The sequence below is a fragment of the Vulpes vulpes genome, chromosome 6 (assembly GCF_048418805.1).
Source record: "Vulpes vulpes isolate BD-2025 chromosome 6, VulVul3, whole genome shotgun sequence".
NCBI lineage: Eukaryota > Metazoa > Chordata > Mammalia > Carnivora > Canidae > Vulpes > Vulpes vulpes.
Window position 1 is genome coordinate 97993497 of NC_132785.1, and position 18425 is coordinate 98011921.

Genomic DNA, 18425 nt, shown 5'->3' on the forward strand with positions numbered 1-18425 from the left:
ACAAATGTGACTGAATGAATAAATGAATAAACTCAAATACCATAAATTGAAAAGTAGTGATGGAAAAATGCTTAATTTATGAGAAACAACAAAGGCAGAATATCAAATCATACATATGGTATGATCTTATTTTATGTACACTACCCCCCCTAGAAACACACACAGACACACAAAGCAAATGCACTAAAATGGTAGGTTCTCTCTGCCTTATGGGATAATGAAAGGGTATTATTTTGTCTTACAATTTACATATATTATTTTTGAAACAGAAGAGATCAATGACTGTTATATTATCACAGTGCCTGGTGCTATGAAAATAAAAGGTCTTTTAAAAGGCTGCTTTGATGTACCTCTTCTTCTTCCTTTTTCACTATCGTCACTGTTACACTTTCTATACTGGTTTTTCCTTGAAAAGACAGAAAAAGGATTACCTTTCTTTCTGATTGATTTCTGTGACATTTTTTCAAACTATCACTTATAATACAGCCTCTGATTCATTTATAAGTACTTAGTACTCTTCAACTATTTGATTTTTACATATAGTAACTGCAATAAGAATCAATGCCCTTGACTCAGTAATTTCATTTTGGGGAATCAATCAAGATTTAGAATCAATATGTATAATATTACCTATAGTGTTAACAATCACGACCCCAGGTTGGTAAAATAAACAAACTAATAAATAAAATGTCCAGCAATTATAAACTATTTATCAGCATCAATTTACATAGAATTAAAACTAGCTTTTGGAATAACATGCAAAAATGTTTACCTTATAAGATTAAATGAACAAATAAAGATACAAAGAATAATATAATTTTGGTTACAGTTACAATAAAGGACCTAAAAATGAAACTGAAATTCCCAAACTAAAGGAATTGTCAATTAAAAGTACTTTTTCTTATTTTCTTAAAATAAAACAATCATGACAGAACAAAAGTATATTGTATTTTATTATTCTATATAGCATATGTCATTATTAACTTATCAATTAATAATAAATTGTGTTACAAACCAAAAGGGATACAAGACTAAAAGAAAATGCATTTAAATATTTCTAGCAATTGGCTTCAAGTAATGTCTTTATTTTTTCTTCCTTCTACTTTGTTTTCCAAATTTTTCTCTAATGAATCTGCCTAATTTTTATTTAAAATAGCAAAAATAGAAAGTTCTGTTCAGAGATGTATTTCCTTACACATCCTAATAAAATTGAATTAAAATATGTACATAGATCTGTGGAATAATAGACAAATATTCATTGATAAATGTATCATCAATAGATAAAAGGTATTCTATATATAAAATTTCCCCTTGCTAATATAAACCATTTTAATTATGGAAGCATTCAAAGGTCTGTTATGTATTTTATTTTACCTAACTGCTGAAATTAAAATTCTTACCATATTTCTATCAAAAATTTTAAATTTAAATTATTTCTATTTTGAGTATTATGCATAAATAAAAAGCTTGTGTTGTGGAAAGAATAGCATTAAGCTAGTATATAAACTCATGAGGGCAGGAAATTTTCTCTGGTTCATCCACTCCTGTCAAACCCAATGCCCAGAACAGTTCAAGAGCTCATGGGGTGCCTGGGTAGTGCTGTCAGTTAATTACCAACTCTTGGTTTTGTTTCACGTTGTGATCTCAGGGTCATGAGATCAAGTCTCAAGATAGTCTCTGCACTCTGCAGGAAGTCTGCTTGAAATTCTCTCTCTCCTTCTGCCCCTACCCACCATGTGCTCTCTCACTCCCTCTCTCTCAAATAAGTAAATACATTTTAAGAGCTCAACAAATATTTATTGAAAAAAATATGTGAATTAAAAAAGGGGAGAAGCAGAGAAAGACACAGAAGAACAAATTGGGAAATGTGGGCTTAAAGTTAGATGTGAGGCTCCACCTGTAACGGTGTGGCTTAGATCAAGTGACCAAACTCCCTGAATCAACATCTGTTCTTTTGACCCTAAAGAGAACAAGATGAGCAAAAACTAATGCTTACAGTTTCTGTGCATCTATAACCCTATAGAAGTCAACTAAAAATCATCAAATTCTATTTTTTTAAGATGTTATTTACTTATTCATGAGACACACACACAGAGAGAGAGAGAGAGAGAGAGAGAGAGAGAAAGAGAGATAGAAGCAGAGACACAGGCAGATGCAAGAAGCCGATGTGGGACTTGAACATGGGAATCCAGGATCACGCCCTGAGCCAAAGGCAGGCACTCAACCACTGAGCCACTCAGGTGTCCCTCAAATTCTATTTTCAAGGTAATATTTTTTCTATGTCACATTAAAAAAAAAAAGACTTTAAAATCTAGGGACTCAACTCCAAATCCCATTAAAAGATTAAAACAGTAACAGAAAAGTTGATTTGGTTCAACTTTTTCAATTTGATTGATTTAACCAAAGTAAAACTTACTCCCTGTTTTTCCCCTTAAAAAAGTTTATAGAAGCATAGCAAAATTGATCAATGTGGGCAATTCTGTTCCCAGCATCGGAACTCACATTACATAATAAGCAATACGAATTACTTTATGACATAGAATTTCCATTAGGATACACAATGTATCAATTGGATATTCATCTAATCAATCATCTTAAAGTGTGTTTGCTTTATCCAGTTGTCTCTATCATCTTATAGTCACTCAATTCACAATAAATTTTTATGGCACTTTTGGAAGACGTGTCTTGTAAATCAAGTAATTAATTTACCAGCCACAGTAGAGCTGACTAATGTTCTTCTTCAAAGACTATTATGCACATTTATACTGAGGAATCTGCAGAAATCACAAGTTGTGGAGACATAAGATTATGCATGGAATATCCAATAATGGCACAATATCGGGGCTGGTAATTTCTGTTCATCTTCATGGCGATAGAATATTTGATGCTAGTTTTTAGGTCAGCTCTCACTGGGTGCAAGTAGTCTCAGCTATAAACATTTTAGAGCTTGAGAAAACTAACCTTCCCCCAAAGCCCTAAAATTAGTAGAAAAGCTCACACTCAACATGAAAGTTGTTGTTTGGCCTATTTATATTTTCTCAGTTCTCTGCATCAAGTCTTATGAAGTGTTTCACTTCTAAACCACAGGAAACAGGTTTGTAAAACAGGAGCAAATGTTACAGATTCACGGACTAAGAAACTGGAAAATGCAAAGGCAAAACAGATGACAGTTACAACATAATTAAAGGAGTAATACGAATCATGGTATGTTTAGGGATTATAATCCCCCGAGGTGCTGGTTTTACAGCCAGAGCTTCTTAAAAATTTGAAACACATTATTTGGTGAGATAATGAAATGTGTTAAACAAATGCATAAAAACTATCTTGGTTATTCATCAGTAAATACAGCTATCTAATATAGCCAGTGAATCCCTAAAAACACAGCATTTGAAATTTAGGTCATTTCCTGTTGGGTGCAATGATAGATCTATCTGAAGATTCTTCTATAGAATGGACCTAATCCATGTATTCCTTTTATTTATCAGTCAGCCCTTCACTATGATCGATTATTGCAGTAGTCTCATAAACTTTATTATGAATACATATGCATAAAAATATTCCTTTATAAATGAACAACACTATGAGTTTTAGAATTATATGATTTTTAATGGACTTTGACTATTACCAACAACAGCAAGTGTCATACTGGTTAATGGTTTAGAGGAAAGGAACAGAAAGAACAAGACGATGGGTATGAAAATTAAGAAATTATATAGGTGTATTAGAATAGAATCTTTTAAAACATTTAGAATTGATGCCTGCCAATCTTCAGTGATTGATGGCCAAAGTCAAATCTGTTCAACAATTATAATGGATACAAACTGGAAGACACTTTTAGAGAAGCAAATAACTCTCATCTACTAAAAAAAAAAAAATCACTGATTCACCTTATAAATTTTTATTTACACAACAAGTGAGACAAATAGCTCTTACTAAATAGATGTAAAAATAAAGTATCCTGATATCAATAAGGGATGAAGGTAGAGAAGGAGAGTAGGATAAGAAAGTTGAGAAAATGCAAAAGAAATTTTCTGTAAATGGATGTCAGGACCTCAGGAAATCAAAAGAGCAGTAAGAAAGCAGGCCAAGCAGCCCACCCAGTCAAGAGGAGAGAACGTCAGCATTTAAGGGAAGGGTGGACGATTCAGCATAAAAACTGAGACAAGTCATAGGGTCAGAACAAACTGAGGAGTGGAGAAATAGTCTTCCTCTGCAAGGAAGAAAATGCTAAGATTTGTGGCCATTTCTACAATCCCAAAGCATTTCTGAAAGTCTTATTTTCACTTTCATAACCTACCAACTAGGTGGACTCCAAACTCTTCCAGGACCCAGAGGAAAGACCTGTAAGCAGAATTTAAGATCCCTCTTTGGTGTTCCGAAGGCTCCTGAGATTCATACTCTGAGCCAGTTCCCCCTAGTCCTGAGCACCTGCCTGGTGGTAAACTAGTCACCTTGAGGACCATATTTTTAGATACTTGGTAGCTGATTAACCATCTTATATGCAAGTAATGTTTGGGAAGGGTTTTTGTAATATACATTGGCATGGCACTTAACAGTGTTGTTAGAAAAATCTCTTTTTAATAAAAGGAAACAGAGTGGGAACATTAATAAAAGCATTATGTTTTCTGTCAAGATTAGACCAAACAATTGTATAATTTCAAAATTCTATTTAAAAATAATTATCACCTGGAGTGAATCACCTGATACTGCAGAGCCTTGGCTTCTTCATGTGTTAAGATGACTATTGTGAGTGCTTTTTTCATAGAGTTAAACAATCTGATGTAATAATGCATATAAAATAATGAGTACTCAGTAACTATTGGTACTTAAATCAGTTTCTCAAAGGGGCCAATGTACATTTTTCAAAAATATATTTCTGATAAGAAATATTAAAATCAAAATGTATGCATGGATTTTAAATTTTACTTAAGCATGGGGAGGAAGGCTCATTTATTAATTACAAATATGGTTTTTCTTTCTCTAATCCCCTTTTAACTCTTAAATGTTTATTTTCTAAAAAAAAAAAAAATGATTCTGATTTGCAGAACTTTTTATTCCAGGTGATGGGGAAAGTGATGCCACTTTCAGGAATCCAAGAGAAGTCCCCTTTCATAGTTATGATTTCAAGTTTTCTTACTGTGGCCAATGACCACAGTATAAGTTAGACTCTTGATACTGGGAGTTCCTGATGAAGAACACAGAAGGACTTTTTAATATTATTAAATAGAGTTAAGTGACCTGAAATATTGAACATTTGGCCCACCATATTCTTCTTGTTCAAAGTGCACAATTAACAGTAGGAAAATGTTTTTTCAATCCATAATAGGTCTATGCTAGAGGTAGAATCTTAGGAAAATGCATTTTACTATAAGCATTTAGAGAAAAGAAACAGAGAGTAGTATTTCAAGATAAATCATAAAGAAAACAGCAACAGAACACAGATATTTTCATGGGTACCCAGAACAGAAACAATTATGAAAACAATTTAATGGCAAAATAAAGTGCTAGCTAATGTGGATAACTGAACCTTGCTGAGATCCTATTTAAAGGGTCCTATCACAGATAACAGAGACAAAAATGAGCAAGATGTTTCAAGTATTTATAGTGCAGTAGGAGAGTAAACCAGGTAAAAGATGAAAGCAATGGGGCACCTGGGTGGCTCAGTGGTTGAGTGCCTGCTTTTGGCTCAGGGTGTGATCCCAGGATCCCAGGATGGAGTCCCACATCGGGCTCCCCGAAAGGAGCCTGCTTCCCCCTCTGCTTATGTCTCTGCCTCTCTTTGTGTGTCTCTAATGAATAAATAAATAAAATCCTAAACAAAAAAGACGAAAGTAGAAAGGACTAAGAACCCTGTGTAGGCATGCAGTGGAAGCCCAGAGTAGAGGTGCCAAGTCCAGGTCAGGGCAAGAAGGAAAAGAATGAAAGAATACGAGGAAACAAGAGACAGGACAACTAAAGAGAGGAGAAAATGTGTTCAAAACAGGGAAGCAGTATAAGTAAAAGCTTGCCAGTAAGACAGAACTTGGTGATAGTCAGGAATCTTCCTGCAATTCAACACACCATGAAAGCATTTAGGGTCAGGGAATGGTACCAGTCACGCTGAACAGGAAACAAGACCAAAATGGCCTCATAGGCCATCCCAGAAGTTACATTTATCCCCAGGTTGCTAAAAAGTCCACCTTAACAAGAAGACCAACATGATAAATATATTTCAGAAAGATTATTTTGCAGGCATATAAGCATTGGAGGTTGAAGCTGGTGACAGATTATGAGCTAACAGATCTTTCAGATGGCAGCCACAGCCCAGCACCAAAATTTTAAGAGAAGTTATCATGGGAAGGGATATCAAACATAGGATAAAGAAATAATAAGGGGATAGAATAAACAAAACTTAGTGTTGAAGGATGATGGAGAGAGAATTTTAAGTTGGGTCTAAACTACTAGATTGTTAAGATTTATATTGTATCCAAAAATCTACAGACTAAAGAATTTTAAAGTGTATCATTTGAACCATGTATAAATGACGTCATAATCACTACTTCAAATTTTTAAAATAAGACAAGCATGCAATTTTTTAAAGCAAGTAACTAGTTTGACCTTTATGAAAATGTCTGAATTAGCTATGTTCATCATCATAAAATGTACAGCAAATCTACTTGGTTCATGTTCAACATCTCAAAACACAGAAACGTGGATGCAAAAGAAAATAATTGTCTGGCACTTGGGAAAAGCCCTTTTAAAGGACTTAAAGTGTGAAACACTTGACTTCTAATAGCAAGTATACAGGATGAAAACTTAACCATAGCATAGAAGTCACATTTTCACAGATTCTCAAAATAGCAAAATATTATTCATTCATATCTCGGATTTTTTTCTTTTTTGGAATAGAAATAAGTAGATTTTGAATTTTGAGCACCATAATTTTTAAGTTTTCTTTGATAATGCAAAAAATATTTATAAATAACTGCTTCTAATTAAAATGAAATCTTAACTCAGATACTAGAAATTACTTTTTAAATTATTATTTAACTCTGTATGCCCCTGCCTCACTTGTGCTTTACCCCAACCCCATAACAGTATCTAACCCCTCCATCCAAACTCTATGTAAAGAAGCATAGTTCTCTTGGGAATTTGAGTTTACAATTAAAACACTTAGATACAGATTGTTTTATATTTTTAAAGATTTTATTTATTTATTCATAGAGACACAGAGAAAGAGAGAGAGAGAGGCAGAGACACAGGCAGAGGAAGAAGCAGGCTCCATGCAGAGAGCCTGACGTGGGACTCGATCCAGGGTCTCCAGGATCACGCCCTGGGCTGCAGGCGGCCCTAAACCACTGAGTCACCAGGGCTGCCCAGATACAGATTGTTTTAGATTAATAACTCCAACTCTATGATTCCAATAATCAGTAGACACAGAAATGACAAAATGTGAATGTAGTGAAATATCTTACGTGCCAGGTCTATCATTCCCAGGGATATGTCACTTTTATAGGCCCTACAGGTGCAATATACCTCATGGAGACACTTAAAAGTAACCTGGCTATTTTAGCCACACCAAGAAATCTGTTCACATCAAGTAATTATAGGGTAGGAACTTAAAAGCAAGAAGATATGAAAGGATATAAAATATTATGTATGCATCATGAACTTAATTTGGAATTCTTTGTGTTTCATAAAAAGTGGGAAGGCTGAAAAGAAAAAGGTGGAGGTGTAGAAAGTGAAAGAATTTCAACTTGGAAAAAGACATGACCTACAATTATGTTCACCTGCCCTATTTAGAAAAACATCTTGAAGCCATCCTTCAGTGTTAAAAGCAGAAGGTATTTGTTGACTACATTTTTTTTTTATCTTTCCATTAATTAGTTATGGTTCAGGACTTATTCATTAAACACTTAGCATTTTTGACACACTAAAGAATTATGTAACTACCAAGAGACTATTTAGAGGCAAAGATCCAAAACAATGAAACTGCACCTGTTCTTTGGATTCAGCAATTTTAATTAATTTTCAAATGACCTCCCTTCTCTACATTTCCACTGGCAAATGAATCAGTGTAAAAGAGTGCAAGGCCTGCTTATTTCTCCTATCAGGCCAACTGAGATAAATTCTCATTTTTCTGAGGTATGCTCTGATGTGAGATGTTATTTCTTTCCGACACTTACAAGGCAATAAAAATCATTAGATATGATGAAAAAGGACACATTTCAATGTTAAAAGCCACCATTCACAATGAAGATGCAGCAGTTATGAATATCTCTGCACCGAATGACATACCAGCAACCACTATACAACACAGACTACAGGAGATGCAAGGAAACACAGATAAAACACATTAGTAATAAGACACATGAACACCCATACATCATGTTTTTCACAAATTGAAGATTTGTGGCAACACTGCATTGAGCAAATCTATCACCATGTTTTTTCCAACAGCATTTGCTCACTCTGTATCTCTGTATCACACTTTGGTCACTCTCCCAATACTTCAAACTTTTCATTATCAGTACATATTATAGCGACTTGTGATCAGTGATTATGATCCACTGAAAGTGCAGCTGATAGTTAGCAACTTTTTAGCAATAAAATATCTTTTAATGAAGGTATGTACTTTTTCCTTAGATATAATGCTATTGCACACTTAGTGAACTACAGTAGAGTGTAAACATAACTGTCATATGCACTGGAAAACCAGAAAATTCATTTGACTCACTTTATTGTGATATTTGCTTTATCGTGGTGGTCTGAAACCAAACCTGTAATATCTGCCAAAGTTTATGTGGGCCGAAGACCCAATCAACTTACTCAATAAGGCAGAAAACCTGGAAATAAATATCAAACTTCACACCCTGATAATTTTTGCAACTTTTCATGAAGTTTATAATTATTTCAACATTAAACTACAAAAAATGAGAAGAGGAAGAAGAAAAACAGGAGGAGCAGGAAAGGAGTGGACAGTCACCAAAATGTAAGGAGTGACACTATTGAATTTCCCTTTTCCTTTCCCTTTCTTAAAACATTGTTAAAGCATGTTGAGTGTTAAACAACCCTCTCATTCTTCTTTTAATCATAAAAGAAAGTATTCTAATTTAAGAAATCTTAAAACATGCATCCTCAATGGAAACCACAAGACTAAGTCACAAAATGGAAATCACAGGACTAAGAAGTCCCCAAATAGAGCTGGAGTGAGGCTCTACAAGTCAAAAGGCTGGCTGTTACGGAAAGACTTTTCTGGCAGGTGCCAGGCGGGGCTTCAGCTGCCTCCAAAGTGGACCTGCACACAGTGTGAACACAAGGACAGTCTGTCTATGGCCTCACGCTCCCTCCCCTGCAGAAGGTCACCACAAGTCCACACTCCTAATCCACAGTGTCCTCAGACTGCCTCTTCAAGAAACCCAGGTTGGCAGAAGGCTCTAGACCAGAACAGAGTTCTCAAAGCTTGTCTCTGCATCTGTCATGTCATCACTGAACCAAACCACAGACTCTTGTAAGACAGTGTCTTTGCCTGCATCCACAGCACCCAGGCAGCCCACCAGCTCCAGCAGCCTCTGCCACTGGCTGCACCTCCCTGCCTCACCCACTTACTTCCGCCCAGAGAGATCACTCCTGGGTCCAAATTTTTTTTAAAACAAAAATTGTCTGACTGCCCTTTAGCTGAATTCATCTATGTTAGAGGTCCATGGAAAAAAAGGAAAGAAAAGTTGCCAGGGAAGAGAAAGATGTGGATATAATATGACTCATTAAATCAAGAGATGAAAAGTCTCTGCATCCCAAATTTTTTGAAGAAGATAAACCAAAAACACACAAAGAAATAAAATGTGACAGATATATGATGAGGCTGGTCCAATATCCAGGGGCCCTGTGTTCACTTTTACTATGTCACTGTGCAAAACCAGCTATCGTTTTATTTTAAAATGAAAAGAAAATGCATTTTGTCTCACTTGAGCAAATGATTCCAGCTTAACAGACCCAACCCAGACGCACTGCACCTGGGGCTTTCTCCAGCCTTCTTTTTAGAAAATAAGTTACCAAGGTGAAGCTGTGATGAAGAAAATGAGGCAAAGCAAACAACAATGAGTACAGAGCTGAGGTAATTCATCACAAGGCAGATCTATTTTCCTGTATATCCAATGCCTTCCACCCACCATTGACATGAACGTGCAGGAAAAGAAAATACACCTGTTTCGGGTTTGTGTTTTATCCTCTTCTTTAAGCAAACAAGAATGGTTGTTGTGTGTATATGCTTCATTTTACCACAAAGGATTGTTCTGGCAAAATGTACACTTTTTATGAAGGATTATATATAACTCCTTTATACTCCAGGAAACAAAGCGGAACAAGCACTAAGTAGCATTAAACACACCCACAGTGCTGACTCTAAAGTGCTGTATGAATTTCTCTTGCAAAAATCACAAATAAAAATAGTTCCTAAAAGAGATTTAGCCTAAACTGTATTATTTCTCAACAGTTAAGGAGAGGTTTCTAAAACAATAGTGTTCAGTCTCTTGAAATCCTTAACCATTTTCTATAATTCTTACAAATTTTACTGAACCTCTTTTCCCACGTAGGGTCACTGCTTGCTTCTTAATTCTCAATTCTCTTTTTTCAGGTAACTGCCTTTTGAAATCAGTTCTTCATTTTTGTGCTGGATTTTGCTTTTGCAGCTTCTCAAATACATAAGCCAATCTTTGACTTACAATAATAAGTGGCATTGATGCTATGGTAGGTTGACCTCAGTAGCTAAAAAATCCAATAGTTTAAAAATTGAGCTCATTTTTCATGAGACATAAGCCATGAAAAATATAATGAAAATAGAGTTGACATCCTGCAATTCTAACTTCTTTTACTTGAGAGAAAAACAAGGGATGATTCTCTTCTGACCTCATTATTGCTTCCTTTTATATCTATGTGGACTTCATGAACCTGCTATAGAAACTTGAGCAGAAATGCTAAATGGTATTTTAGATACTTACCATTATATTTTAGATATATATCATACTATATATATATGTATGTGTATATATATATATATATATAGTCTCAAACATATAATTTCCTCAAAATTTTATTTACATACATGATCACTGCCTATTTGTTGTTGTTGTTGTTGTTGTTGTTGTTAATATAACCATCTACTGGGTCTCTGAATTTTTGGATGAATTTTTTAGCCAAATAATTTTCTTGGTTCATGAATGAATAGAATCAGCTTTATAAGCCTAAATTTACTTGTATTGTGATTACTCCAATATAATGGATCAAACTCACTCCTCATCACTTTTAGTTCATTCCTTAGGTGTACTGTGATGAATGAGGCAGAAATATTTAGAACAAGATGATCTGTACTCAAGTCTTAACTCATTTGCTAACTAGCTGGGCAAGTCACTAAACTTTTCTGGTCCTCATTTAGCTCATCTCTAAAGGAAAGTGTTCAGTTAGACAGGTTCCATGGTCCCTCTGAGACTAACAACCTAGGTTACTAACCTGAAAATACTTCCACAAGCCATTTTCACACTTACCAAACCAGGAGGTACAGTCACCTTAGGCTACGATCAGCTCTAATCTAAAAGATATTGTCCTACTATTGCCAAAGTAAGTTTAATCAAACCCTTGTGCCGCCCATTAAGTTGTGACCAATACTAATGCTCTTTGCTGAAAGAGCATTACTAGTTTTCACTAAGATTCATCATCTCATTAGTGACCCAATTTTCAAAGTCACCAAGCAGAGGAAATTTCTCTTAAGAAACCCAAGAAGCAAGATCTCTAAAACTGTTACACATTTGCTACTACATAGGAAAGTTCACAGTACCTAAAATAGCCACCACCTCATCATCCTGGATGACTTCCAAGGATCCTGACACCACAAAGCAGAGGGCATCCACACTTTCTCCAGCATGGTAAATGAGGTCCCCAGGAGCACAGTGAATAGTCTGGAACTCTACCGCCAAGGCCCGCAGACACCCATCACTGGCCAATCGAAAAGCAGGATGTTCATTAAAAACCTTCCGGTTTAGATGAACACAGATATCAGCTCTCATGTCCTTGGGACAGATGGAGAGAACCTGAGGAAAGTGAGAAATGAATAAGTGAGAAAAAAGGAGAAAGGTATATTTCAGGAAAAAAAAAGGGCATCCAATAAATATTTATTGACTGTGACAAAGTCTGTAACACATGGTACTAGATACTGGGAATGCAAAGTTAAAAGACATACCTCTGCCCTCAAGGACCTAATAACCCAGTGAGATGGGCTGATGAGCATATGGACTATTATAATACAATACTACAAAGTAAAGCTTCTAGAGGGGTATGGATCTCCCCATAGAAAGAACAGACTCTTACGGTGGTTGGGAAGTGTTTCAGAGAAAAACCTGATATAGTTTCCTCAAAGAGCCAACTAAAACAGGGCATTCACATTCATTTTAGACTAGTCTCTGTTTTAGAGTTTTTTCATACCTGAACCAAAACTCAGGATATTGTACCTAACTCCACACTAGAGGTGGGTTCATATTAATCAATTTCAAGAAAATACAATTAACAAAAGTACCCTTCTAACTTGACAGGCTGGCACTGGCTGATATAACTCTTGATGTGTGTCTTTTTTCACTCTGAAATATTTTCATTTTACAAATAAATTAAGTCCAGGGAGTGAAAAGGGTATTCACCAGCCTTCTGTAGAGCTTAGACAACTGGAAGTAGCACTACTGGCAAGGTGGGACAATTACTGCATGGCAGCCCTTGCTCATCCTGGTCTTTGACTCCTAAAGACTGCTAAGGGAAACAAGAGAATTCAAGCTCTAGGCATCCTTCAGAAGAGGGTATAAATAGCAGAAACATGCATAGGTAGCTCTCTAAGAGTCAGAGAGCTCTTACTGCCTGTAGATTTTAGACAGGGCAGCTAAAGACCCTGATTAAAATGGACACTATCATCACATTTCATCGAGCATCATCAAGGAAGATGTGATTACCAGAAGTCAGTACCACCCACTTTAAAGAGGCACGTACAAACTCACTTAGAATTCTCTCCCAAACCCCTTGGTAAACTATTCCTTATCAGAAATGTTTTTCTTTGATAGGCTTTCAACCCATCAAACTGAAGTCTAAACTTATCTTTCTCCACTAACTTATACTGAATAAAGTTTTAATATGAAACAGTTTTCCTTCCTGTATTACATGCATTTTAGCCTTTAAAAAATTCCCTAAGGTTTTAAATATCCTGAGTATTCCTTTCATTTGGGGCTCACTATCAATGAAAAGTTGGCTGCTTCCCTGTGAAGATGAGTCCCTCATAAATGTGAAGACCATTAATTAAAGTACACTTTCAGTATCCCTTTCCTTAATCTTTCCTAATTTGTTTTGTCCATATTGTTTTGTAACACTTAAGCAACTCTGTGGGGTTTTTATACTCCTTCAAATTCCCATAGGGAGTAGGGATCAACTCATCTATCACTAGATCATCTAGAAAAATCTCATGTTTGAGGAAAAAGTGCCTAACAGAGTTTTAGAAGCTTTAGTACTTTCCTTCCATATCAGTTGTTTTCCATAATAATATAATGTTTTCTTTATCTTATTGACCTTTAATGACTTCTGACAACACTAGTAATCCCATAGATCCTTATTGAGTTCTATGATGGGGCACACCACTGCATTACCCTTGGAACTAGAAGGGTAAATAAGACACTATCTTTGCCTTGAAGGAGCTAATCATAAAGTAGGGGGAGGTAGGCATGTACAACAACAATTAAAATACAATGAGAAAAGTGCTAGGATAGGGCATGGCCATGGTGAGATGGGAGCCCATGCGGTCTAGGAAACATTACTTATGGCATAGAAATGCATAAAAGATCAAGCTCAAGAAGACAGGTCTGGGTGAAAATCTACCACTACCTGTTTAGCCTAAATTATTTCATCTCTCTAAACCTCATCTGTGAAATGGGATGATAGTCCTTATTTCATAGGCCCATTGCAGGAATTACATGAAAGGGTTTAAGTTTTGCCCAGTTTAGCCCTGCACTTGGCTGAGACTAAAGAAATGTTGGCTTTTATCATCCCTACAGAACACGAATATTTTACATTATTGCATTAGCTCTCTGCAATAGTTCTCTGCAATTTGCTTTTCTTCCGTTTTCTACCCCAGTCTGAATTCTGTACCTTGACTGTTTGATGAGATTTCAGGCAAAATTAATAAAATAATTCAGAATGAACCTGAAGATATTTTAAGCACTAGCTAGTGTGAATATTTTCCTCAGGTTGAAGATGAAACTAGTGCTAGAAAAGCCAAAAAGTAAAAATAATTCTATTTTATTTTAAAGATTTTATTTATTTATTCATAGAGATACAGAGAGAGAGAGAGAGAGGCAGAGACATAGGCAGAGGGCGAAGCAGGCTCCATGCAGGGAGCCCGACGTGGGACTCGATCCAGGGTCTCCAGGATCACGCCCTGGGCTGCAGGCGGCGCTAAACTGCTGGGCCACTGGGGCTGCCCAAAATACATACACATGCATAAACACTATACTGAATAGCTTTATGGGAAATGGATCATTCTGTTTCTATTCCATTTACCTTACAGGATTTTTAATGTTTTAGATTCATTTTGGTAACAGTCATTTTATGTCCTAATTATTTCTTTCAGGATTTCATGCTGCAAATGAAATCTTCCAATGTTAGCAATATTCTCTGTTCAGTGGCATGTTGAAAAAGGATTTTTATTTCATTTTAAGTACATCTTTCCTTTTTCATTTCACTTCACTTATGACACTGAGTCATTTATTATTTTTATTGATGGTGTGTACTTAAGTCTAGATGTCATAAGGTGACAGGTTAAAACTAAGTTGAAATAGACCCAAGTCATATTCAGTGGCAAGCCCTCTCCCTATCCATGCTGTTTTATTTTTTTGTAAATGAAAGCACTAATAAGTGTCTTAGGCAAGGCAAAATTTAGTTTTAAGTGATAAAATTGTCATTAAAGATTACTCTAATACCTGCCCCATTAGTCCCAATTTCAACATACTCTGCCTTGAATGTCATATCCAGTCTCTTGTGGGTAGGTTCCCTAATGGGTATCTTAGAGTTACAAACAAATGAAATTACATTTTGGTACAAAACATTCATATTAAAAGTGATTATTTATCCCCTTTTCATGTCAGGATAGTTATTAATTAGATTCTTAACTAAGACAATAAGTTTTCTCTTTGGAAGAGCTATAGCTCTATATAAGGAATCATTTTTAGAATTCTGCAACCAACCCTGAAAAAAGTAAAGAATGACATGATCTGAAAAATAAAACTTTTTAAAATTTATTTATTTATGATACCAAGGGCCCACTCAGTCACTCATTTAACTCACAGCTAGTGAAAGTTAGTTATGCACTAATTATATGCTGGCTAGTATGCAGGCCCTCCAGATCCAAGAGCAAAATCTCTCATAGTACCAGCCTCCATGGAGCTTCCAGTCAGGAACAGCTTGAAAAATCACTGTTCTTAGTCCAGTGCCCCATTTTCCAGATAAGGCAAATGTACTGTGTAAAGATTATGTGGTAACATCTCGATAAGTTAATGACAAAACCCAAGACTCATGCATTCCATTTCTTAAGCCATGCTTATATGCACTAAAGCTCAACCAGGAATATAATGTAACATCTAGATGTTTTCTGGTTCTTTGCATACGACAGAAATATAAATGCTGATTTCTGAAAATCACTTAAGGTCCTACTAATCAAAATATAGTTTACTTATTAGGAAATTACTGTTGTGACCATTTCCACCATACCAAAGAACAGCCTAGATTTCTTTGCAGGTTTGTATCCATTTCTAGACACTTCTAATTTTAGCTGCATATTTCAGTCTGTTGGTAAAGACATAAGGATGCATTGACAAATTATTTATCTCATTACTATTTGTTAAAAAAGAAGTCATCTCATTTGAAATATAAGTTTTAGTGCATATGGGCAAAGGACCTGAGAGCTAGATATTAGCATGGAGTAAACATATTTGATAAATATCACTTTCCCCATCACTGTCATCCATTATAATATTAGTAATGTTGCAAAAGCTTAGAAAAGCAAGCCTAAATACTTTAATTAGAAACCAAAGAGTTAAGTCAAGATTCTCTAAGGAAATGGTTGACTAGAGAAATCCCAAAGAAGGCTTTATCCTCTCTATTATCAACTCTTTGAATATATTTAAAAATGCATCTTAACAATCACTATATAAAATGTAAGATATTTACATATGTATATACCATTTTCATAAAACCTGAATCTCCAAACCTTTATTTCTGTTTACCCCATATCACATTATAATCATTTCCCATGCCATGAAATACTGATTTAAAAATATAATTTGAATCATTGCTTAATACTCCATCAAATAATCATGACACAACTTAACAACTGCATTATAACTGGATATCTGGATTTGTAGTTTTCCCTTTCATAAACCAAGGTATAACAAATACGCCATACCGCTGTCAGATTGCCTGAGGACAGATTCTTTTAGAAGAAAAATAGCAGACAAAATATAAAAACCATTTTCAAGGATCTTGCCAAATAGTTTCCCAGAAAAGTGTATCAAAAAAAAAAAATTATCCTCTAACCCAGTAGTGTATGAGAATCACCTTCTCATCAAAATCTTAATTTGCATTTGAAAAAAAAGGTAATTTTACCTGAAACAAAAATTGAATGTTACATGGCTTGTATGGAATTGTACATGGGACTACAATGAGACATAGGCTGAGGGCTTGAAGGTTAGTGGAGGTAGTTTCCTACCACTCACTACTCCCTGTTTCAGTGACAAGAGACTGCTCACTTTTAATCAATCTATATCAAATTTCTAGTACGAAAATGAAGATAATAGTGATAATTCTATTATAAGTGTCTGAAAGTACTAGATAAAACTAGGCTCCCCTTTGATGTCTCTCACTGCTCTAAAATAAATTATTTTGTTGATTATCTACAGAATATTATGCCAGGAGTCATATAGTGTCAGTTATTTTATTTTATTATTTTATTTTTTTAGTGTCAGTTATTTTAAATAATAATTGATAAGTGAAGATGACCCCCTTGTTCTCTTTCTTAGGAAAAAGGAATAAATGCATTAATGACAATTTGATAGGCAATGAAGTTACCACTGACATTCAAAGTCCCTGTTTCCTTTGATGAAATTAAGTTATGCACTGCTAATTAATCTCCCCTCACCGATCCAACTGAATTGGTATTAAATTAGTGAAAATCAGTGGAGAGAGTAAGCCAAGTGACATTTGCACATAAAACATTTTTACAATCCTTCTTGGGAATGAGGAGCTCAAAGACTGCCAACAAATGAAGTAAAGTTCTCTACAGGAATTCAGTTCTCATTCATTTTATGGGAAGAAAAGAAAGTTCACTTTTTTTTTTTAAGTATAACCAGGCAAACATGCAGACCAAGGGAGAGCAGGTATCTAGAGGTTAGGCTGCCAATTTCTGGGGTATCCAAACCCCCAAAGAATTAACTCAAGAACAATGTAATGAAATAAAACCAAAGCAAATTAACTTCCATTATTTAAAAGTAAAAGGTCATATTTAGTAACAGAAGACTGGTATAACCAGCGAGAGATTATAGTTTAAAATTCATAGGATTCCCTTTAGAGATAAATTTTCTAAAAATAGACTACATATACAAAAGTGAGACTTAAGATTTTTGTTTAAAAAAATGTAGTGAACCAATTCTACCAAATTGTTCATGGTTTTGGTTCTGCAGTAAAGTGGGTAATAAAAAGAAACAAATAGCAGTTTTTATCATCTTTTAACTAGTTAAAGGTGCTGATGTTCTGGGCCACTAACTTTCCAAAGTTAGAGCTCTGATGAAATTTAGAGATTCTATTGTTCTCTATTATTAATCTCATGTCTATACTTCTTTATGTGCATATGTTTTACTAAATAAGAATATTTTTGCAGAGGACCTGAGTAAACATTTGTCCAAAGAGGATGTACAGATGGCCAACAGACATATGAAAGGATGATCACATCACTAATTACCAAGAAAATGCAAATAAAAACCCTAATGAGTTATCACCTCACACTTGTTAGAATGGTTAGTATCAAGAAGACAAGAAACAGCAAGTATTGTCAAGGATGTGGAGAAATAGGAACCCTTGTACACTGTTGGTGGGAAAGTAAATTAGTAGAACCACTGTAGAAAAGAGTATGGGGGTTCCTCAAAAAGTTAAAAATAAAAATACCATATGATCCAATAAGTCCACAATTGGGTATTATCCAGGGAAAATAAAAACACTAATTTAAAAAGATATATGCACCCCTATGTTTACTAAAGTATTATTTACAATAGCCAAGATATGGAAACAAACTAAGTGCCCATTAATTGATGAATGAATAAGGAAAATATGGTGTATATACACACACACACACACACACACACACACACAAATATTAC

General features: G+C 35.1%; 1 protein-coding gene across 1 annotated transcript in view; it reads right to left on the reverse strand.

Annotated features, from left to right (window-relative positions):
* KCNH5 (potassium voltage-gated channel subfamily H member 5) overlaps nt 1-18425 on the reverse strand; it is a 264845-nt gene that overhangs the window by 49432 nt on the left and 196988 nt on the right. The window contains exon 9 of the mRNA XM_026000547.2: nt 11810-12062. Within this exon, the coding sequence (XP_025856332.1) occupies nt 11810-12062 (253 nt within the window). The remainder of the gene's footprint in view (nt 1-11809; nt 12063-18425) is intronic.